The sequence below is a fragment of the Phoenix dactylifera genome, chromosome 8 (assembly GCF_009389715.1).
Source record: "Phoenix dactylifera cultivar Barhee BC4 chromosome 8, palm_55x_up_171113_PBpolish2nd_filt_p, whole genome shotgun sequence".
NCBI lineage: Eukaryota > Viridiplantae > Streptophyta > Magnoliopsida > Arecales > Arecaceae > Phoenix > Phoenix dactylifera.
In genome coordinates this window covers 28263577-28287952 of record NC_052399.1, presented here as the reverse complement: position 1 = coordinate 28287952, position 24376 = coordinate 28263577, and the positions used below count along the sequence as shown (strand labels likewise).

The following is a 24376-nucleotide window of genomic DNA, read 5'->3' as shown; positions in this document are numbered from 1 at the left end:
AAACTAGCCAATAGAATTCAACTTAAAATGGCATAACAGTAGACAAGAAGACATATCTTTGTCCTATTTGGCCAGCTTTACTAGACCTTATAGGTCAAGCATTTTTACTTAGGACAAGCTCTCACACTATTTGAAGCTTAACCCAAAACTAGCTAATAGAATTCAAGTTAAAATGGCCTAACAATAGACAAGAGGATATTTCATTGTCCTATTTGGGCAGCTTTATTAGACTGTATCGGTCAAGAATCCTTAGTTAGGACAAGCTTCCACACTTTTTGAAGCTTTTCCATGTCCTTTCAACCCTAAAGTCTGTATCAGAACAATACAAGTTTGCATTCCATGGGCCTCAAGGATTGATCTGTTTTATGTGTGAGGATTGATACTTTTTCAGCATGAAACAAAACGCTTGCATGAAAAATTTTGATTTCGTGTCCATATCCTGCAATGTAGAAAGAGAATACCAGAACTCACATGTACATCTAACAATGTTGGACCTATTTAGCCTCAAAAAGAGAAAAAAAGAAACAAATATTGGACCTAGGTCACACCATGGACCATATGACTTAATTTTTTTAAACAATGTAGGTTTAATTGGCATCTTTTAATTGAGATTACCTGCCAAGGAAAGAGACATTTGCATCTCCATCTGATAGACCTCTTGGATACTACTATAGAGGTCTAAATTTGCTTGTCTCCATGCGTATATATAATAAGACAATCCTTGTGCTGGCTATCAATAAGATGCGCTCAAAATGGTCCTAAGACCCTGGCAAAATAGAATTCAAAGTCTAATTTTTATAGTTGTTTAATAGGGTAGAGACCATTCAAATTGCAGGGGCTGATTGCCCAAATTTTAGCCATGGAGTTGTACTTTCTTGACCATTCTTGGACAAGGACTTCTTTGAAACAATCGATTAATCTATTCCAATATACTATCAAATATTGAAATGAAATTCCATTTTTTTAGCTCCTATATGTCTCAAAATTAATCTATTCCAATACTGCAGTCTTCATCAAATTCTATTTTGTCTCAAGTATTCATTTATATTTTTTGAGTTAAAGTGACCCATAGGCCGTTTAATCTATCAAGGTAAGAGGAGGCTCAGATGGAAATACAACTTTTCCATCTCTCTCCTTTAAAAACTCCAACCAAACAATAGGCATCTCATTACTTTTCTGTTGACCACATTTTCCTCCCCCCTTCTTTTCCCGCGAACCAAACGAGCCCTTATATCAATCGGCGCTTGGTTTCTTATGGCTATCCCTGATATCTTTTTCCCCTCTAATTCCTAACTGTTATGTTATGTTAATTGTTCTGCATTTGGCTACTGTTCTTGCGCAGCTAGTCCTCTAAAATCACTGTAGTTTTCACTTCTTTATCAACAATAACAACAACAACAAAAGATGAAAATGTTATTAGAAAACTTTAAAGAACATGCCATGATAACTGTGGGAGACAATGAAGGGGTTCATGCGAACCAGGGGAGCGACGACAAACATAAACTCTGGATGATCTGCCTCCAAAAGTGGTACCTTAAGCGGTTTTCATCAGCTTCAAAGCTGATTGTATCAAGCCAACTACACCATTCAACCTCGCATTGACTAACCCGAATATCTATGCTACTTTAGATCTCACTTACATGCATGAACACCTTAAGGTGATCATGAATTTCTCAAAAGAAAACTTCAGGTAATTGAAATTCTTCAAGTAAAATCTAACTCTCTTTGGACAAGGTCAAGGAGAAACTACCTAAGAATACAAATTTCAGTCATTTTAAGAAGTCCAGATCCATGATTAGATCCTATTATATGTAAACATGTTTGGGCCACTTGTCTGTACAATCAAGTGCATGAACAACTGAGATCATAAGCGAGTCTTCAATAAGAAATTCAGTAAATTTCACCATGATCTGAAATTTCTGTTTGAATCTACGCAGATGACACCACTCTTACTCAAGCTTCACACAAAGAACAAGAAGAATGAAACTGTCTCATAATTTCATGCACCACCAAATTAATTGCTCACATATATAATTGTCAACTTTGTTCAATATTTCTACATAACTACCTTACAAATCCAAGTAAAATAATTCAAACCCAACCCAAAGACACAAACCACAGATTATAGTGCCAGACTATACTCAGCAAAACCCGTCTTTGGAGTCAAAACATTAAGAAAAGATCCCCCTGAAGCACAAGCAACTTCAATCATATAACATACTTTAGTCCTAATCAAATCCACAGTGGATATCAACTGCTACCAGTGTTTGGGATCTCCATGGGTAGTTGAAGAGGTTCTAAGGTGTCGACAATGTCTCTCATTAGAGGCCTTGCCTTCGGGTTACGGTTCAGACAGTGGTAGGCCAGGCTGGCTGTCTTATGCACAGCTTTGACAGGGTAGTCTCCATTCAACCTGGGGTCTACAATGTTGATGACTTTCCTCTTCTGGGTGAGAAGGGGGTAAGCCCAGTCGGCAAGGGTCTGCTCTCGGACTGGGCGGGACTTGTCAAGAGATTTCCTCCCAGTGAGGAGCTCAAGGAGGACTACACCAAAGCTGTAAACATCACTCATGGCAGTCAAATGGCCTGCATGGAAAAAGATAATTGGTCAGCCTCAATCGCCAATATACTTCAACGACTTGAATCTTATGATGGAAAACATGTCAGATTAAAACCAAGATTATGAATGAGTAAAAAGAAAAAAGTTTAAATCAGTAGGCATGCCACTGATTTCATATGAAAGAGTGAGAGTTTGATATAGGCAATGTTGCAAAAGAAGATATCAGTGCGGGCAGAAACTTTACTAACTGCTCTTGAAATCCAATTAACTCTCGAAAGGACAGGCCAGCTCAAAATGATAATTGAAAATTATAAAAAAAATACTTTAAATTATAACAGCAATAAAATCTGTAGTACATACTAAAGAATCACATGTATTGATATAGATATGGACTCAGCTAAACAGGTGAAGCTTTGAAGATAATCATAGCAATAATAGTAGCAACTTAATTAAATGTTCTAGAAAGCATTACACTCTCAATTTGCGTAAACCCTGGAAAAGCTGAAAATTGAGAATTATAAAAGGAAAAAGCAAAGAAAAGAAGATCTGAGCAAAAATCAAGCTTCGATTGGACTACCACCATCATAATTGAGGCAAAAGGTACCCGTACTTACAACAACCAATGTATTCGAGGGAGACATTTTAGATGTAGATCATATTAATGAGGTAGACTGACTTATGTTACTGGCAATCTACAGACTTTAAACAGAACAGACTTGAAACGATAAATCTTTCTTCAGAGTCCTTAATTGACAATAGTAGCCAGAACAGAAATATGCATTACAACAACGGACTTATTAAGAACCCTAGTTTAGTTTTGATGTAAAGTAAATCCTACCTGTCTTTCAAATCTAATTCCAAGTCCTCTCTAAAGGATATGGGTATGAAGAGGCATGAAAGTAAAAATCAAAGACCACTGATGTCCCTACTCCTCAATAATCTATTCTACAACATTTTAATGTTATTTTCCTATTAATTATTTGGAAAAGCCTTAGGGACATCAACATGCTATCTTTCAAGGAGTACCATGGGCATATCAACTTGCCATCCTTCACCTAAAATGAATCTCGTTAAGCCCAGTTGTTGTTTCAAATCATATGTACTTACAAGGACCCACATTGGAACTTCTACAAGTCCATTGTAGAGGACCAAATAGTGACATTCATTCTGGAGGAAAAAGTAATGAACTGCACTGAGGATTATAGTAACAGTAGACTACTGAAAATGAAACAAGAGATTCTTCTAGATGACTTGTTTAAAAACATCAATGCTTAGTGTTCTCTTTGCGACCAAGTCAATAGAAAACACCCAAACTGTTTAGATACCTGAACTTAAGGGACTCATAAAAATTTCTTTTCCAAGAAAGTAGGTGAAAAGAGTCTGCCCTGTTTCATTCTACTCAGAAAGTAATTTGAATGATCGTGTAGGATTTTGAGCAAAAGGACTCTTCCAATTTCCAAAGTTTTCCCATTAAAGGGAATTAATTCTAAAAGGAATTAGGTCTATTCATTTTCAGAGGGAACATTTTCTTCCATATCTGTGATTTAAAAATACACTTTCTCTGTTTTAGGCCTATTAAGTTGCTGATAGTTCAGAGAAATTAGTCGATGATTGAATTAAATACCTTATTGTTGCTTCCTTGGGGAAGAATGATTGTTGTAATATAAGGATACCAATTTCAGTTAACTCTACATCTCTGGGCAAACTTGTAGAAATTTTCCACCTTAGGTGCTTCAGAGTTCCTTGATTATTGGATGGCATGAAAGGAATGCCAATATAATTTGACCAACCTATAAATAATGATATACTGAACTTTAAGTAGCCAGTTTTTCCTACCTCCTGTTGCTCTAAAATATTTGACAACCAACAGGACAGTCACCTGAGATTTATGAATTACTGCTTCAAATATTCTTGCCAGAATCTCTTTAGGAAAAAAAAAGGTAAAACTTAATTCGAAGAAATAGAAATAAGATCATAAGCAACACCATGCATATTACAGGCATGCCCAGTGGAAGATCTTTGTTTTTCAAAGAATAAGTCAACTTCCTACAGGAAAAGGTCACAATGAAGATCTACTCCTCTAGATCTTTCAGTCACAGAAATTTAGAAACAAATCCCCTTATACTACATATTAGCATCTAAAACTACAGGTGAAATCAGCATTATCTCAGAAAGACATATGAAAGAACCCTTCTTTAAGTAAACTATGTCCTCAGCTCACATTACCTGTCATAATATACTCCGGGGCTGCATAACCATAAGTACCCATAATTCGAGTAGAAACATGGGATTTATCGCCAACTGGTCCATCTTTTGCAAGCCCAAAATCAGAAAGCTTGGCATTGTACTCCTATACATACAATAGAATATTAAGCCAAAAGTAACTTCACAACAATAAATGTATCAGAGAGAGAGTGAGGGACTGAGGTAGAGAAACTAAAATTCAAGAAAATGAACACAATAACAATTATGGCAAGAAGATGCACCTACAACTTAACATATTCCAATATGAAGCAAAAGAGAAAGACGATGACAGGCATTAAGAGAGTAGGAAAGAACAAAGATGGTTGAAATTTGAAGGAAATGTGACTGATGAGCACGAACCAAGCTTGAGGAGCATCAGTAGACAGATTAGGTATGTACATCAATGGGCATTGTACTAGACATGATAGGCTCGGATGCTGGTCACCATTAACATCCTACTTCTCAAATTTGAGGCAAATCATATACCAATCACTTCCAATGAGAAATACAGATTGATCATGCAAAGAAATGGTACAACTCCCAATGGAAAGGAAAAACATGGTGAAAGCAGCTTGACATATTTATTTAAATCTGCTTGACAGATTAATAAAAAGACCTGCAAAACAATTTACCTTGCCACAATTAAATGTAATGCGTCGTTAAAATGCTAAGGTCATGTATCGGACATCAAACTGATTCAGAAATTTTGACATACTAACCTGGTCTAGCAATATATTAGATGTTTTAAAATCACGATATATAACCGGTTTTTCAGCTTCATGCAGAAAAGCAAGCCCTTTTGCAGCACCAAATGCAATTTTCATTCTGATAGACCAAGGAAGGGGAAGCAACACTCCTACATAACAATATAAACAGTCAGCAAGTATAAGACAAAAGCAGCTTTTTGCAGTATCATAATTAATGTGGTGTCAGGACATGACAATGCGATGAAGAAAAAATGATATTTGGAACAAGATAGAGGGCCACAGGGCATGAAATTCTCCAGAATTTGGATTATTTGATCAACTCAAGGAATTCAAAGTTTAAAAGCCTTCTATCATGTACTCAACACATATATCCAATCTGTTTCACAGAACAAAAATTAGTTATTTCAACTCTACTTCCTAACTGACATTATACATTTCATGATACATTATGTTCCAAAATTACACAAAATTTCAGAATCCCAAGAAAGTCCTTTTTGAGAACTCTTGATGTCCACCATCAACCTTTTAAAAGCCCATAGTGAATTTACATTTTTTTTTTGTTCCTGCAATATAGTCCCCTAAACTGTACTGATGATAGTATTATCATGTGCACTATTACAGGTAAGAAAAAAATGGAAAAACAAATCTAATACAAAATCAACATTTATTGCTTTACATAAAGGTTTTGGTTGAACTTTTTTGTTTAAATTAAAAAAAATGGTAACTTATAGATCAGGGAAGTATTTTTTTCTTTATGCATTTTTATGCCCAGATAGAAGACTGCTAAATCTTCCATCCATCCATAAAATGAAAAAGGACAAGAAAAGGAAATGAAAAGTTTTGAAGAACTTATATTCAGTTTTATCTTCAAGATTATGTAAGAACATTAATAGATTCAAAAGATCATACTTCACCAAGGACCCTTTTTTTTTGCATATATTTTCTTTCAAAATTATCATTTACTTTGTGTGAGAGCCCCATGGAAAATACAAGTAACATATGGAAATATATAGTGCACATTGCATTGATCCAAGTTAAACATGACCGGCCTGCCAAACTCAAAGGGGTGAAGGAAACCTATCTAGTTTTCTGGCTTGGCCAATAAGTCTTGTGAAAATGTGTGGCACCTATTGGCGATTGTGGCTAATCAAATGCCAAAAATGGTTCAAATAAAAGGAAATTAGCAGCACTTATATGTTGTTTTCAAGGATAATGAAGCAGTAGGCCTGGCCAAGCTGGTTTTGTTATGCTATTGGCTAACCATGAAGTGATTGATTTGTTATCTGAAAAGGCCTCAAGAGGAGCATGCTTTCAAGTAATTAACTAGTACATGATGTTTATATGATGACATGGTTCCTGACTTGGGTTCTACTACTGTTTATGGTGAAATATATTCCACTACTAAAGGCAGCTCCCAGGAAGTAAGATTTAAAAAGAAAAAGAAAATGATTAAGATGATAAGAATAGACCTATGCGGATAGATGCTGGAAACAACATTGACTAAACACATCGCATCCAGAAATTAGAGAAACAGGTTTGGTGGAAAGTGATAAGTTATTTTGTAGACAAGGTCATAAGGAACAAGAGATCAGTTCTTCTTTACACAGGTTTCTGTTACTAAATCACAATTGCATTGTATCTAATAAAATATATGAATTAGTAGCACCAAATTGTAAGTTGAGACAGCAATAATTACTTGAAAAGAGGTTGGCTTCCACGCTGCCCCGAGACATGAACTCATATATTAGCATGCGGTGCTCATCTTCACAGCAGTATCCGATCAATTTCACCAAATTGGGATGAGAAAGTTGTCCAAGGAATATAACTTCAGCCTGCAGACATTTCGAGGTTCCTTGAGAGTTACTTTATCCAAGTAAAAGGTTACGTGAAAATAGGTATAAATATGTAAATTAAGTTGATACGGTAGGTTACCAGCCATTCTCTGTGACCCTGGAAACTATTATCACCATCATGGACCTTCACAGCTACTTGAAAAGGTTGAAGCCCCTCCCTAAGATCTTCAGTTATAAATCCCTTATAAACACTTCCAAATCCCCCTCCACCCAAAACAGAGTCCTGCCTGAAATTCCCTGTGATGATCTTAAGTTCATCAAAAGTAAACGATCTCAGCGGGTTGGCAGCAGTGTCTCGACGGAAGTCCTCGACTTCCTTAGGAGTTGAGGGCAATTTGCTGCCCTCCTTCTCTTCCTCCTTCACTGGACTCTGGATTTTTGGAGATTCTATCGAGAAAAGAGGAAAAAACATAAATATCTTCAGAAACTGGTAAAAATAAAGTATATATCAAGAGGATTTAGAATTTAAACATCAAAATTTTCTCTCTTTGGATGTATCAAGAAGCAGAAACAGGCAAGTTGTAACACAAAATTAAATAAAAAAACGTCCAGTCATCCAATTTTTACATCAAGAAGCAACAGGAACAACAAAGGAAGAAAAACTTAATATGAAATCTCCTTTTATTCCTCTTTCAGAAGTTCTCTAACAAATAGGTTGTGTCAAGAATTTTAAAAAAAATGGAAATTGGGAAGTAAAACAAGGCAAAGGCCACTTTATGCCGCTTTCTTAGTGAAGTAACAAGAAGAGAGATAAAAAAGCCTTCCATGTTCCAAGCATCTTCCTGTAGGCAGATCCAATTGCAGAAAACAAAGCCTAGATGTTACAAATGATTCAAAAGGTATAACTAGAAAGAAAAACCAGACTCAAAATCCTATCACAGGCATACTTTAATGGTCAAAAAAGAAGGCACTAAAACCGGACAACCGTATAAATACGTATAAAAGAGAAGAAAAGAATCAAAATTTTCACTTGTTCCAATCTAAGCATGCATGAAAGCAGTAACTCAAATCCCAAAAAACTCACCTGCCTTTTCATTGTAAATGGACAGGCTCCGTCTACACCAGCAATTACCCATTAATACCCCACAAGCCTCAGTCTCCCCACTCCCCTCACGAAGATATCCTTTCCATTGCTAGAGAGAGAGAGAGAGAGAGAGAGAGAGAGAGAGAGAGAGAGAGAGAGAGAGAGAGAGAGAGAGAGAGTTTTACTTGGTCTATGGGTATCACGGGAAAGAAACACAGAAAGTAAGGGGGAGAAGGAGAGGCAAAAAATCTAAAACTAAATAAGCAAAGAGATATCTCTTTCCAGAGAGAGAGAGAGAGAGAGATGGGAGGAAGGAAGTGGAAATAAATATAGTTTAACAGTAGAGAAGAAAAGAAATATCAGCTTTAATTTAAGACTAAAGCTGAGCTAAGATATTGAAGGAGGGGAGGAGGGTGAATTAAGAACTTAAATGAAAAGAACTCTTTAGAGGCCTCTTGGTTGGTTTCTAATGGCTGTGTGGGAGAAAGAGGAAGCTCTGAGAGGAAACAAAAGAAATGAATGCTTCAACTAAAACCTCACTTTCCTTTATGGCAATTGGGGGTAGCTTCTGGAATTAATTTTAAACTTGGAATTAAGCCTTTTTCTTGTGGGATTCCTGAAGACTTGAGTTTCCCTGAAAGAGTTAGGAGGGTCTTATTAAAAGGGTAAACAATCCAAGGAGGGAGAGGGAAATGCATGAAAGTGAGAGCTCTCCCCATCAAAGAAATGTAAGCCCACCAATACGCTTGAGTGGGGCTGGGGAGTGCTCCTTTATATTCATTATAGTCCTTTTCCTTCCTTCAATTTTACTTCAACTTTTCTTTTGGGATGTTTATCTTGGATGGGAGTTTGGTGGTGGGGTGGCTTTTTTCTTTCTTGGTCTCCTGTAGTGAGTAATGATGGTCTCTTGGGTCCTCTATGGGGTTGTGGTGGCCCAAACACTACCATCCAACACAGGCAATCTCATTTTTTGAGTGGTGGTGGTGGTGGGAGAGCAGTGGGGTTTGAATTAGCAAAGTAGTCTTCAGCAGTACATTTATGTAATCTAGTGACACCACAGTGTGGGAAAAAGGGTGCAAGGAATGCACCCCCATTTCCCTTCCCCCATACAATTCCTTTCCATGCCATGGTGGGCTCATGTGACCATGGATCTCAAAGGCTGGCATATTGGTATGTCTCAGTCTTTACTCAAGGTTTTCATTTCAATGGAGATCTGTTGCTGAAATACCAGTTTGTGTTGGGACCAGGCACTCAATCCTCATTAATTTAGCTGATTAAGCTGATGTATTCCAATATATAGGCTAGTGTTATGGCACTTTCAATCAAGACTTCTCAGTTTTAAATCATTAAATATTGCAATGCATTGAATGGTAATTAATCTAGGTTTACTATTTGTAAAAAGAAAAAGAAAAAAAAAACTCAAAGAAAGGAAGAAAAATAAGATTCTACTATACTGATAGATGTTTCAACTTAATTTGTGTGGGCTGACATCTTGGCTTATGTCTGTATTGGCCGAGATACCAAACACCCAGCACTCTTGTGGCCTATCCTGGATAAGTAATTTGTGGACAAGTTATTCTTCTTTTTAATTGATATAATTAATTTTAAAATAAGATAGGATAATTCCTTTTTTCTGTCGAATAAATAATGTTTATTCCCATCCAACTAAAACAATTGTATTATACTAAAGCTGTACAATGAATTGGATTAAAAGACAATAATGCCTTTTATTTATGTTTTTTTTTCCTTCTAATAAAAGGATATTTTTGGTCCTCTATGATATAGGTGATATAGAACATGGGGAGAACCCTACTTCCATGTACCTAAGGAACTGTGATTCCCTAGTTGTTCACGATTGAATCAAACTGTTTGAGATCAGCAATTCCACCTAATTGTTTGGTGGAAAACTATTTTAAGATGATCGTTGTGAACAATATGAAAAATTTATCAGGCACACGGCAATTGATTTGCTAACTTTGTAATCAACCCACCCATTGTGTTTGGCAATAGATAGAACTCCTTGCAAGTAAAATATATACAAAGGCATCCAACAAGTATTAAAAAAAAAAAAAAATTGAAGTAAAGAAGTTCAGAGTGAAGCTTCAAATTAGTAATAGGGAACCACACATTCGGAGGATTCGCAACTTCAGTTACGATACTTATGCATGATTTTTACCTTTTTATTTCGGTGATTCTGTTATTGATATCAGATTAATTTAAATCTCAATTTATCTCGACCAAGATAGAATTTGGAGAATTTTCGTAAAGAATTGAGAATTCAAATATCAAAGTCGTTGTATATGAAAAGATGTTAATATCACGGTCAATGAATAACTCCAAGATTACGTAGTTTGATGAAAGATGGAAAAGAAACAGTATTTTCTTTTTTGATGGAGAAGATGGAAAAAAATAGTAAATATTATGTTGATATCATATTGGCATATGTATCAAGATATATAGATTTATCATGATAGATCTTGGCCAACATGGATTCATTGATCTCATACTTAGAGGTCCCACTTAAAGCCTTTCAGTATCCAACGAAGACTCTGTGACATTAGATTACCCCAAAAAAAAAAGAAAAAGAAGCAGACTGTATGACATGTATGTGAAGTCTAACGTAGACATGGTCAGAGCTTTCTCTAGTCCTATTTGCCACTTCTCCCTGCACTACCTATATTGGTCGGACTTTTCTTTAATGGATGAGCTTAACATGTGAAATTTTTAATAATGAAGTTAAAAAGTGCGGAGATAGGATTCGAACTCAGAACCTCTGTTCTGATACCACGTAAAAATCACTTGTTTCAAAAACTTAAACTAATAGAATGAGATAGATTTATTTATATATTTATATATTTATATTTTCTTGCTCTCTATTTGCCACTATCTCCCGGCCCTCCATGTAGCGTCCCTGCACACGAATCAAGGCTACTACCGAATGCCGCCTTATGATGGCGTTGAATGCCAACCCAACTCCTTTGCTCTACTATTGCCTCTCCTATTTCTCTGACTTCTTGTCGTAACCAAACTCCATGAACCAGGTCAATGACTCTACTCCAAACAATGGGTATTTTCGCCCTACAACAACATTATACTATTATGTGATGGTTATGTGCCATTATTTTTTCGCCCTACAATTACTTTATACTATTATGTGATGGTTATATCCCATTATTTTATCAATGAAAGAAACATTTTAGAACAACTTAGAAACTTAAAAGTTTATTTTGAAAATTTTTAAAAGATAAGAAAGTGGGTTAGAAAATCACCTAAACTTGATGGGTCAGAGTTTAATTTTTTTTCAATTTTTTTTTTAATATTGAAATAACTTAGCATCGATTGTTTTGTTTTGTTTTGTTTGTAAAATTGGATGAGTAAGATCAAAGCTTTGACTTGGCTAGTATTTTGAGTGTGGAGTTTTATATGTTGAGTTAGGTAAAGTTCAACTGATTGATAAGTTATGATAAGAAACACTGCTATGGTGACTCACCTATCTGGGCTCTTGGCTGAGGTCCTCTAATTTTTTTTTTGTTGTACATGTATATCCGCGAGCTAATCAAGCTACTCATTGGTTGGCCGGTATTGCCACTACTCATTCAAGAAGGTATTGCTTGGACTCATAGCTCCTGGAACTTCCATGTCTTGTCTATACTAATAATCTCCTTATATTTGTGAACTTGTAATATAAACTTTGCCTAGTTTTCCAAAAAAAAATTGTTGTCTCTTTTAGTACTAGTTGTTTACTTCAAAAAGAGACACCTGAGAAGCAGGAGAATTGGTCCAAGCAAGTTGGATCATATAGGTTACAAAAATTTATGGATCAATTTGATCAAGTCTAATCAGATTAGGTTACAAAACATTGGCATGTACAAGTCGAGGCAAGTTGGTTCGAGGCTTGGTTAGGCAAGAAAGGAGAGGAGACAACAGGTCCAAGAGAGTGATTATAATTGAGTCCAAGCGTCGACCTATGGGCAGGTAAAGGCTGAGTCGTCCCGACGCGAAATCAGGTAGTGTCAGATTAGGAGTCGTATTCTGCGGTCCTGCTTTGACTTGGCAGCATGTAGATAAAACTTACTGGGTGGGAGTGGGACTTGATAAATGATACATGGAATCTGCTTTGGCTCTTAATGGCTCAAATGGGCGTACCTTTTTTCCAAGGGCAAGGCCTAGACCCTGACAAGTCATGCCATCAAGACCACAAAAATGAGCAGAGAGAGAGAGAGAGAGAGAGAGAGTAAAAAAAAAAGGCCTCGACCTTGACCAGCTGATTTCCATCTTCTCTCCAAAATCCCTCGCCTTGAATATCAAATTCGACTGGGATATTTATCCTAAGATCAAGATAGTCCCCCTCACCCTTCTTTTTTCTTTTTCTTTCTTTCTTTCTTTCTTTCTTTTTCAATAAATATGTCATACACCAAATTTAAGACATAATACGACCATACTACTAAGAGATATAGTCTACGATCATACGAAGCTAATAATTATAATCAACCTATAAATCCAACATAAATAAAATATAATAAAGGGGTCTAATTCCATCATCCATAAAGTCATAAAATAAATATTGATTCAAAACGTCTAAATCTAAATATAAATACCAAAAACTCATCATTCTTAAAATTCAAAAAGTCAGAAACTACAAATTCATAATTAATTAAAAAATAAAAATTTTGCTATTAAATTGTCAAGCTTGCTAGTGCAAACTCCAAGCTTGGATTGTCTTTCGTTCCTAGTGATCCTATTCGTCTGAAAAAAAAGAGATGTGAGCTACATAACTCAGTAAGTAAAGCTTATACTATCTTATCGGATCAAGTATAATTTTTTTTATAAATAATACATCATTTAAAGATAATAATAAATATTAAAAAATAAAATATTTTATAGTATAATATGATAAAATAAGTCATAAAGCTAATCGTAAATGCATAAAACATCAATATTTTTATAAACATGGTTCCAAGTATATTGTACAAATAAAATTATAAATCATTCAGGATGTCAATTTTTTTCAATTCTAGAGGGTTATACATAGCTACCTGCGAGTCTTTAAAATAAATATTTATATATTTTTTAAAACGTATATATAAGTAGATGGAAAAAAAACTAAATAGCATGATAAGGTTTGTGCTTCATAAAAATGTTATTTTCATTAAAAACATTTATGGAACTACTTTTTATAACAAAGTATAATTTTCATAATACATGTGCTGGTCTTTTATTTTTAAAAAATATGATATCATCAATGAGAAGCCATAATGCATGAAAAACATATGATAGTTTGAAAATTAATAAGAAGTATAAGGTCTATTTATAAATTTGAAAACTAGTAAGGAATATAAGGTTTATTTACTTCTTCTACTTGAACCTTCACAATTCACTAGGTGAACCGGCTAAATTTATTTAAAACATTAAAATCCAAATTAATTCCTATTTCATGACTTTAATACTAATAAAATAATTAAAAAAAGACGGTTGGTCGGATGATGATGTTTAGCAGCTCAGAGTGGGTTAGATCAAAGCAACTCAATTTATGAATCATAAAGCATGGACTCGATCAATGAATCATATAGCACAAACTCGATCAAGGTGAAGATTGTTCGATGGGGATCATCAATAATGAATTTCAAAGATATTCACTAGGAGCCAGGGTGATTGGTCTAATAGGCTGCTTGAGCATCAGGGCGGTTCAGGACCTTTTTACTAGGTCAACTTGGGTCCATGAAAGAGAGATGAGACTCCATACTAGGATCTATAGGTATGTTTAGAGAGAAAAAATAGGGAGAAGAGAGAGAAATATGAGTGACAAAGAGAAGGCTTTGCCTCTTTTAGAAGAGGAAGGGGAGGCCAGGGTCATTGGGGGTTTGTACCAGGGGCATGATCGGCGGTCGGAGGCAGTGGGCAGCCAGCGGTAGCGACCGGAAAAGAGCCAAAAATAGAGTATTTTTTCTTGGCTTTTGTTCGATGCCAGGTCTCTCACCGACGGCCATGGCTTCACCATAGGGGATCATAGAGAGGTCAAGGAGCTTGGCCAAGGGTTCATCAAGCAAAAATAGAAGCAACGACGGCCGGAAAAGGGAGAGAAGATGATAAAAGAGAGGGGCGGAATAGAGGTATTCTTGGCTTGGTGGATTTCAGGTCCTTGCTTTCTCACTGGCGGCTGGGGATTTGGTGGAGGCCAGGAGCCAACAGAAAGAAGAAGCTGAGGGCCTTGGCTATGAATGCTGACAGTGGAGATGGCCGAAAGAAAAAGAAAAGAAGAAAATGGGGGCAAAAACAAGGATTTCTTCTTTCTTGGTTGATTTTTAGAAAAATCAAGGTCGGCAACAATGGTTCTGGCTAGAGAAAGAAGAGAAAGAAAAGGAGAAGACGGTCGGACTTTACCCGATCAAGTATAAATTTTTTCTATGAATAATGCATCATTTAAAGACAACAATAAATATTACAAAAATAAATATTTCATAAAATGGTATGATAAGTTATAAAACCAATAATAAATGCATAAATTATCAATATTTCATAAAAAAAGGTTCCAAGTATATTGTACAAATTAAATTATAAATCATGCTTTGCCATTAGTTATATCATAGGTTAAAGCATTGCTCACGGATATTCATGCTATAATGATAGGGCCTATATTCATAATCGACAAAGTATCATATTTTGTTTTCCAACTTGATAGTCGCTGGCAGGGCCTGTATTCGTATGGAACTAATTCTCGATGTCAATCTTCCCCAATTCTAGAGGATCATATATAGCTATTTGAGAATCTTTAAAATAAATATTTATTTTATTTTCTTAAAACATACACATAAGTAGATGGAAAAATACTAGATGGCATGATAGGGTCCGTACTTCATAAATATGTTATTTTTATTAGAAACATTCATGGAACTACCTTTCATAACAAAGCATAATTTTCATAATGCATATGCTGATTCTTTATTTTAAGAAAATATGATATTATCAATGTAAAACCATAATGCATAAAAAATATATAATAGTTTGGAATTTAATAAGGAGTGTAAGGTTTACTTAGAAGTTTCAAAACTGTAAGGAGTATAAGGTTTACTTACCTCTTCCAATTTGAACATTTAAGATTTAATAAGTGAATTAGCTAAACGTATCTAAAAATCATATTTAAGAGCCAATTAATTTTCTATTTGATGACTTTAATATTAATAAAATAATAAGAAAATGAGACAGTTGGTCGGATGATGGTGTTCGACGGCTTGGGATGGATCAGGTCTAAGCGAATTGATCAATGAATCATAAAGCACGGACTTGATCAAGGCCAAGATTGTTCGATAGATATTATCAATAATGTGTTTCAAAGATATTCAATAGGAGCCTGGGTGATCTGTCCGACAGGCTACCCGAGAACCAGGGTATTTTAGGACCTCTTTACCGAGGTCAACTTGGGTGCATAAGAAAGAGAGATAGAACTCTGTATCAGGATCCATAGATCTGTTTAGAGAAAAAAATAGAGAGTAGAGAGAGAAAGAAGAGAGAAGAGAGAGAAATATGAGTGAAAAAGAGAAGGCTTCGCCTCTCCTATAGGAGGAAGGGGAGTCCGAGATCATTGGGGAGCTGTGCCAGGGGGTATGGTCGGCAGTTAGAGGCGATGGATAGTTGGCGACGATCACTGGGTAGTAAGAAATCAAAGAAAAAGAGCTAGAAGAGATAATATTTTTCTTGGCTTTAATTCAGTGCTAGGTCACTTACTAGCCATGGCTCCATCTTGGGGGATCATAGAAAGGTCAAGGAGCTTGGTCGGAGGTTCACTAACTGAAAGCAGAGGTGACGACATTCGAAAAAGGGCAAGAAGATGACCAAAAAGAGGGATGAAACAAAGGCATTCTTGGCTCAGTGAATTTGGATCCCAGCCCATTCACCGGCGGTTGGGGCTCTGGTGCAGGCTAGGAGCTAACGCAAGGGGGAGGCCAAGGGTCTTGGTGATGAATGTCGACGATGCAGATGGCCGGAAGAAAAAGGAAAGAGGAGAACGGGGCAGAAATAGGGGTTTCTTCTTTCTTGATTGATTTCTAGCGAATTCAACGTCGGCAACAATGGTTCAATGCTAGGGAAAGAAGAAAAAGGTAAGGAGAAGAAGGCTAGGTTTTACCTTGGCTCTAGCAAGCTCTCCGGCTCTAATTTCTGGTGGCCACAGTTACGGGAGGTGTCGAACTCCAATAGAAAAAAGAGAGGAAAAGAAGGGCTGCTTTTGATGGTGGAGAGTCATGGAGGGGTGGGGAGGTCTTATTATAGAGGTGCCCTAGGGTTTTGGTCGAGTCCAGTGGCCTAGGACTCGGATCCTAGCCGAAGTGTTTAAAGAGAAAGATAACTCCCATTAGGAGTCTTCCGCCGCTGGTCATGCACAAAGCATATGCAGGCTAGTGGTTGGGCCAAGCCTAGGTCAGGCTAGTTAAGTGGATCGGGCTATCACAAAGTGTGTGTGTTCCTTCTATTTAATATTTGATTAGTTGCATTATGATTCCAATATTATTTTGAATTAGATGGTGCAATTCATAGCCTTATTTAATTTAATGGAAGAGTTAGGTTCATAACACAAAACCCTAAACAAGCAATCAAGCAATCATCCATTAATGATTATTGATGGGAAAATATGTGATCTCTGCAACACGTCTTACAGTCTTATAGTTAAGGAAATCCATGATCTTCTTGAACTAAATTAGTTGCCTTGGAGGCATTAAGCTTCAAACTCATATGGCATCTCTATGAATCTAACAAAGGTAATAGTCTAAATGATCATGATTCTTTGCTATTAGCTGTATGTTTCAATACATTGGTGCACCATCATTATTTTAAAGATTAGATTAGATTATTCATCCACCACTTCTTCACAAGATTTGACGCATAAAAAGTGCTGTCAATATTGTCAATTTATGTAATGGTCAACCACCAAGGCACACTATGTACAAAAAGGACTTTGCTAATAATATAAGATGTCGGCCATATATTTATCATGCATAGACTTGTTAGTTCTTAATGCTATCAAATCCTTGAGGCATGTCAATTAAATCTTACTATACGAGCCAAGAATATGACGATTGCCTCTTAAGGTTGTCAGTGCGCAAAAAAATCATAGGCCAACAACATTCTATGCTGAAATTTCTTTTAAGCAAACTAGAAAGAATGATTTCTTGATCACTTCTTTTGTTTTTAATCATTAATCGTTGTTACACTTTATTCACACAAGTCCATAACATAAAAATGTGAACTATGAACCCATCTTTTCAACCATTAGGCAAGGGATGTGGGAGTGGTCAAGCCCACCTATTCATAGTTGTGGACAGGAAAATTTTTCCATTCATGGTTTTCATTAGCTATGGTGGGAAGCTTTCACATGTGAAATTCATGGTTTTCATTTTAGCTTTGGTGGGAAGCTTTCATATGTGAGTTCCACTGTGGATCATGGTTGAATAACTCCAGGCTGTTGTAGTATCTTTTAAAATGTCAAAAAGGCAATCTCCCTTCTGTCTCTTGCTTATTTGATTACATTAATATAACAAAAGAATTGTGCAGTCTTCTGAAAGTATTTTTCATAGGACTAAACTTTCAAATATGTTGATCTTGAAATTGAGGTATATATGGATATTCTGATGCTATTTTGTGTTAGTCTTCTTGTCACTCTTGTGGAAAGTATAACTTAGCGAAGAAAGAATTGGCTTAGCCTTTATGACCAACCTTTTCTGCATTCCCAAACACATGAAGAGGGAAAAGGGATGCCACTTTGGCTTTCCTTCTTCTCTGATCCTAGAAAGCCCTAAAGATGACCTAATTTGAGAATGACATGGACTGAGGGTTGCCTACCACTTGTCTGTCCCTAGCCATAGATTCTCTTGCTAAGGTGCAGGCAAAGTTTTTTGATAAGGGACCTTTTCATTAAGATCAAAGGCCCCTACAGGTCTCTACACTATTCTGAGGTCCCAAAATTATCTGTGCACCAGAATTCCCTATGAACAACAAAATTCCCTAAATGCCCTATCTTAATGGATAATCCAGATGTCTACTAACTTTTTATAAGATAATATTAAGGAATGCCATAGCAATCTTCATTTTAGTAAGCTCTTCTGAGTGTTTTATGCGCAAGGAGGAGCCTTTGATTGAGAGCTCGTTGCGTCAACTCGGGGACTCATCTTAACTTAATTCAATTAAATTTCAACCCGGCTTGGTCTCTAAGTTGAAAATTCTATCTTCTTTGGGAAACAGGTTGACTCATTTAGTTGACTCAAGACAACCAGAGCCGACCAAAGTTCCTCATTCATGTCCGGCAAGGTATTTATCAAGAAATGTTTAATTGTGTGGTTTAAAATTTGTGATGTTTGATAAAAGGTATATATAAATGGAAGAAACAAGTGAGTTAATAGTTTTCATATTTTTAATATGAAATTAACTTCACAGTTATAACGTCGGTACCGTTATTGTTGCCATATAACGGCAGTGCCCATCAAGACTGCTATATCAATTATAAGATGTCATCATGAAGATAAAGGGAAAAAATTATATAAGACCCATTATTTAATTTTAAAATTATATAAGACCTATCAACACCAATAATGAGCTATTAACATGAAATGTAACACATCACTACAATGATATGACGACATTGCATTTTTTTTATTGAAATAGTACTTTTCTGTATCTAAGTAGTATTTGTTCTAGATATGTTATTTGAGAAATTGCTATATTAGAATTCCAATTGTCAACAGTCATTATGTGAGGATTCGTGCAGGTGTGTGTTTAGTTCCACATCGGTTATTCACTAAATAGATCTTGGATATTTATACAGGATCAAGTAACCCAAATAATACTTTTTGGCTAGCTATTTTTGGTGAGATTCTAGGTTATTACAAATGGTATCAGAGCAGACCTGGCCCATAACCTATATGGACTAGGGGACATTGCAGCACGGATCTATTGGGGTTGACCACGGGCCAATTATGGTGTTTGTGATTAGATTTGAATGGAGTTGAACGAGGGGAGTATGTAAGGACCTGTGTGGGCGTATGCTTAGCCCTACATCGGTTTCACTGGATAGATTTTGGATACTTATACAGAATCAAGAAACCTAAATAATACCTTCCGGCTAGCAATTTTGGATGAGGTCCTGGGTTGTTACATATTATTAATATTATATATATAACATTTTTATGTTAGGTTTGCAAGAGTGAGTGGAAACTGTTACAAGTGCCATTCAATTATTATCTAAAAGCATTTATATATGCTACAATGAGGGACAAAAGAAACTATATCTCGAGTTATCTTGACCCCCGAAAAAGATTTCATGAATCTAGGCTTTAAGATTTTAATTAGCCTAGCCAGTCTGTAATCTATATATGCAAATAACTTTATTTGTATAGCTTTTTTTTGTGAATTTTCCTCTATATCAAAACAGACTGTTTAATCCAGTAGAGGAGTGATTCCAAGACAAGATTTTTGAGATTTTCTAGATCATGAAATGAGCTATATGTGATGATTCTTTCCCTTTTTTTTTGGTACATCGGCAGCTCACACATAATGGGTGTGGGACTTGCCCAAAAAGTCAGAAAGTAAAATTGACTGCAAGGAAGATAGGACAGAAGTCTGGTCCAACTAGATAAAATCGCCTAAATGATGAGCTGCATAGGAGGCGACCCAATCCGCTGCACTGTTAGCCTCTCTATAAGCATGAGAGGCACGATGGGAGATGCATTCGCCTAGCAAACGATGAATATCGTGGAGCAGTCGTATTTTCCAATCAGCACTCTCGGTCCCCTTGATACTCTCGATCACCATGGCGGAGTCCTTGTTAATGATAATGCGGTCTGCCCTCAGCACTCGTCGCGCATAGGATACTCCCTCCCATGCTGCTCTCAACTCAGTGCTGTTGACAGACTGATTAAAGATACGCTGCCTCCCCAGCCGCCACTAGTCTGGCCTGCTGATCTCTAATGACAAAGCCGGCGCTGCAGTTGTCGTCCTCCTGAGTATTGCCGTTAAAATTTACCTTGAGGAAACTAGGGTGTGGGGGCTCCCAGAAGATGAGAACACACCTGGACACTACGTGAGTGAAATGAGAGCCCTAGATTCTCCTGGCAAACCCAAGGGATGACGATGTAGTAACATCAAGGACTTTCGTCGGGCGAAGTAGGGCCTTGTCTACTACAACTCTCATCTGCTTGGTTCTGTTCTCGAAGATTTGGACATTTCTATCTAGCCAGCAGTAATAAACCACATAAGCTGCCCTAATCCCCACTGACAGGAGGCCCGATCTTCAGGAAGACTAAGCCAGGAGGGTCAGAAAGTCCTCTATCGACGCCCACCTATAGTGCAGACTAGAGCAGGCCAAGGCACACTCCCATAACGAAGCCACCCTCTGACAACCAAAAAGGACATGAAAAATAGTCTCCTCCATCTCCTGACAGGCTCAACATTTCGGGGTAATGCGCACCTCCTGTCGGGCCAGGACTCCCCTGGTAGGTAAACATCCTAAAGCGACCTTACAGACAAACAAGGCCACTCGAGAATGGATACGCAACCGCCAAATCCACCCGCCTTCATCTGCCTAGCCGCAGTCCTCACCAGCCCAAGAAGGTCCTGTGTTCGCACCTCTATCCTACCCGTCTGGCCCCACACTTGCCTGTCCTCCGCCTTAGCCCCTGCGATCGGCATTGCTAACACCTGCTCAACCAGCTGCTCACCAAAGACTTGTCGGACGAGGTCCAATCCCAGTCCCACCCTCCTAGGGCCAATAGATCACAAACCCTACGTCCCTCCAATCCACTGGGGTTGCAAAACGTGGATCACCTGCACAGTAGAATATCAGCCAGCCAACTGTCCCCCAAAACGTCCACAAGGATCTTGGAAGGAGACATAAGAACTTTGTGCACTGAAGTCCTCCGCGTTTAAAATTTAATTTAAGAAAACAAGGGCAAGAAACAAAAAGATCTCGAGACTCAGACAATTATTGATGTCTTGATCTGAGTATATGATCGCTTACCGAGTGGACTTGGAAAACTTGTACTACGTTGGAGTTGGACTTGAGCTTGTCAACCATAGATTCTATGCTACGACAAAAGATTTGTTATCATCCATGGCGTCAGAAAAACCCATCTACAAGCATAGTTGACGTTTACGTAGCATTTTAACTGGATTCTTCGGTTTCCATCACTTGAAGTGAATTGGAACTGGGTGGCATAGCACCTGTTCTTTCTGGAAAACAAGTAGACATCGCATGCCTGGTGGTCCATCAGATTTTTTCATTCTATAGACGCGTGTTGTGTTGGAAAATGCTGAAGTATAACAGATGCCACACAAAGGAGGTTATCTCAGAGAAAAAAGCTTAAAAATTAGGATCTTAGATTTGTATCTTCTATTTTGGTTGCTAGTTTAGAATCTAAAGACATTGCAACATGGGCAGGGAAAAAATTTCAAGAGGTTCATCTCAAATCGATGTACAAGCATGATCTAAATGATTTGCTCGAGTAAAAGCAATCGTTAAATCTCATTAACAAGTCTTAACTGATCTAGTCTCAACAGGACCAGTTGTATTTTAACAGAGAGTTGTCCCCATGGAGAGTGAATGGCATAACTAGAGAATCAGTTGAAAATAATTTTAGGCCTACCTTTGCATAAAGTTGAATAGGACTAGGCTCTTTTGGGGTGTTACCAGGTGTTAGCCTCAGCTATTGGCTATATGCTGCTGCCATAGTCTTGGACTAAACATTGAACAAGAAATTTTCAGGGATTATTCATGGTTTCCTTTGGTTGCCGAATGACACTATTCACAACCTTTTAGCATCATTGCAAAAGATTATTTTGGTTATAATTTGTTAGTTTTTGTGCTTAATTATTGTTATGTCATCTTCTAGGCTTGTTTTCATATAAACTGGCAACTTATGGCCTGAGTGAACGGCGTTCTGGAGTTCTGAGTCCTCAAGTGGTGTTGATGCAGTACAAGACATAGCTGGCAAGTTCTATGCTTAGTTGGGTCATACCAAACCCTGTAGGAGCCAGCTTATTCGCACCCTGTTCCATTTGAATTGTTTTTTAGAAAAAATATTATTTTTTTCAGATTTTCAGATTTTATAGTCGAGCAGTACTAGTATATTCTCTTTTAATTTTCGGTCAGGTTTTCTATTTTCAGTCAGATTTGTAAGGCTCGTCTATGTATGGCGGCCTAGGGTTTAGTTTGTACTAGATTATTTTGGGTGATTAATAAAAAATTTCACGGAGTTTTTTTCCTATTTTCTCTTTTTGTTCCTTGTGCTTCTTCTCTCTCAATAACCTGCGAGTGAGTCCTGCATCAAGTATTATCCCCAACATTTCATCTTAAGTAATTCCATTAAGAGGAACTTCCTTGGTGGTGATATATGGATAGACTCCCTGATAGGACTCCCTCTTATTTTCAAAATGATATGTACTAGTAAGTTTAACATCTATTATCCTTCTCATATGAATTCTTTACCTGCCATGATTTACTTCTAAAACTTTTGGCAAATATCCACCATATTTTGCAGGAACTTTAAATTCCCCCCCTAACCTTGTGATTCAATATGATAGAAGCTATTTTTACCATCCATTGTCACTATTCTTTTTTTTTGGAAAGCATGTTCACTATTTTTTAATGCTTTATTTATCATAGTTCTCTACATAAATCTGTCACCTCCCATATTTTATCTCTTTTTTTTTTCCAAGTCTAGATGCAACAATTGAGAGTTGTGCAGTGGTTCCAAGATCTTAAATTTTTCAATCAACTATGTTTGCCACCCTATGTATTAACTGGCCTTTCTATATATCATGATAAGCGCTTCTCCAAAAGTGCATTGGCCAAGCAATTGTGATCAGCTGAGAAGGTTGATGTTAGTTTGAGATCTTGAGAGGAAAAAAATTCTCTGAGTTCAAGGTATCCACCATTACAAAAAATACTAGCCCAAGAATAAATGCCAAAATGCTTGTGAGTATGGTCTATTTTGAAATTCCAAAGCTCCGGGCTAATATGATTTGCAAAACACCATTATCTATAGCTTAGGATTTGAGTCAGTTGTCCAGATTTCAGGCCAACTGGTCTAAGTTTAGGATTTTGTCCAAGTCAGAAACATCTAGTAATGTAGTTCAATTGTGAAATGAAAAAACTGAAATAGAACATATATTAAAACTGAAACCAGATCAACTAAGTCTCAGGTCAACTTGTATAGTCTAGCAAGGACAATTCCAAAGCAGTGATTAAAATGACTAGGTGGACAAATTGAGTCAAATCAACTTGGCAGTGTTCTAACTAAAACTCCTAATATTGTCAGAGAATGGTCAACACCTAGAGAGTCGTGTTTATCTTCAATGACCAAGGTGGTCATGTCAGAGATATTTGCTTACTCTGTCATGAAAGATCTCTTGTCAAATTGCTAGAACATCTTGGCTTATATCTTTCCCTATACTTTCTCCCTGCAAACATGAATTTCTTCTTTGACATTGTCAAGTAATGCCTGAGTGTAACAACAGCTTAGTGCCATGATTCTCTTTGCTGAGATGGTTCGAGTCATAACATGCTTCAAAATGTAATCAAATTGTTTAGATATTAGTGAGAAATCTTATGGTTAGGATCATATGGACTTTCTGCAATAGTATATTAATTTCATAACACTATAGGAAGAAGTGGCATTACCAATGCTTTTTAATCCATTTGCCAAGGCAAAAAAGTGTAGTGTGACAGATTCCGACGCTTTCTAAAGCTTCGCAAAAGCATCAGTAGTGCAGCCGTGAAAAAATAATTTTACGATACTTTTGGCTCGCATTGTGAGTTAAGGAAGGAAAACGATGTTTTTAAGAGTCACTAATTGACGATGCTTTAACTAGCATCGGCAATAAAGCATCTCTAATTAATTAACAATGCTTATTTGCATCGCTAATTAATGATGCAAAATAACATTGCTAATTATCAACTGACGACGCTTATTTTCATCTTCCCATCAAGATTTAATAATATTTCAATA

General features: G+C 36.8%; 1 protein-coding gene across 1 annotated transcript; it reads right to left on the bottom strand.

The window, feature by feature from the left end:
- Window positions 1–1979: 1979 nt before the first annotated feature.
- Window positions 1980–9085, bottom strand: LOC103712560 (probable serine/threonine-protein kinase PBL16). Its single transcript, XM_008799110.4, has 6 exons — window positions 8388–9085; window positions 7443–7750; window positions 7207–7342; window positions 5523–5659; window positions 4786–4909; window positions 1980–2585 (listed from the first exon to the last, which is right to left on the bottom strand). Exons 1-6 carry the CDS (start codon window positions 8437–8439, stop codon window positions 2251–2253), a joined length of 1092 nt encoding a protein of 363 aa, XP_008797332.2. The 5' UTR covers window positions 8440–9085; the 3' UTR covers window positions 1980–2250.
- Window positions 9086–24376: the final 15291 nt, after the last annotated feature.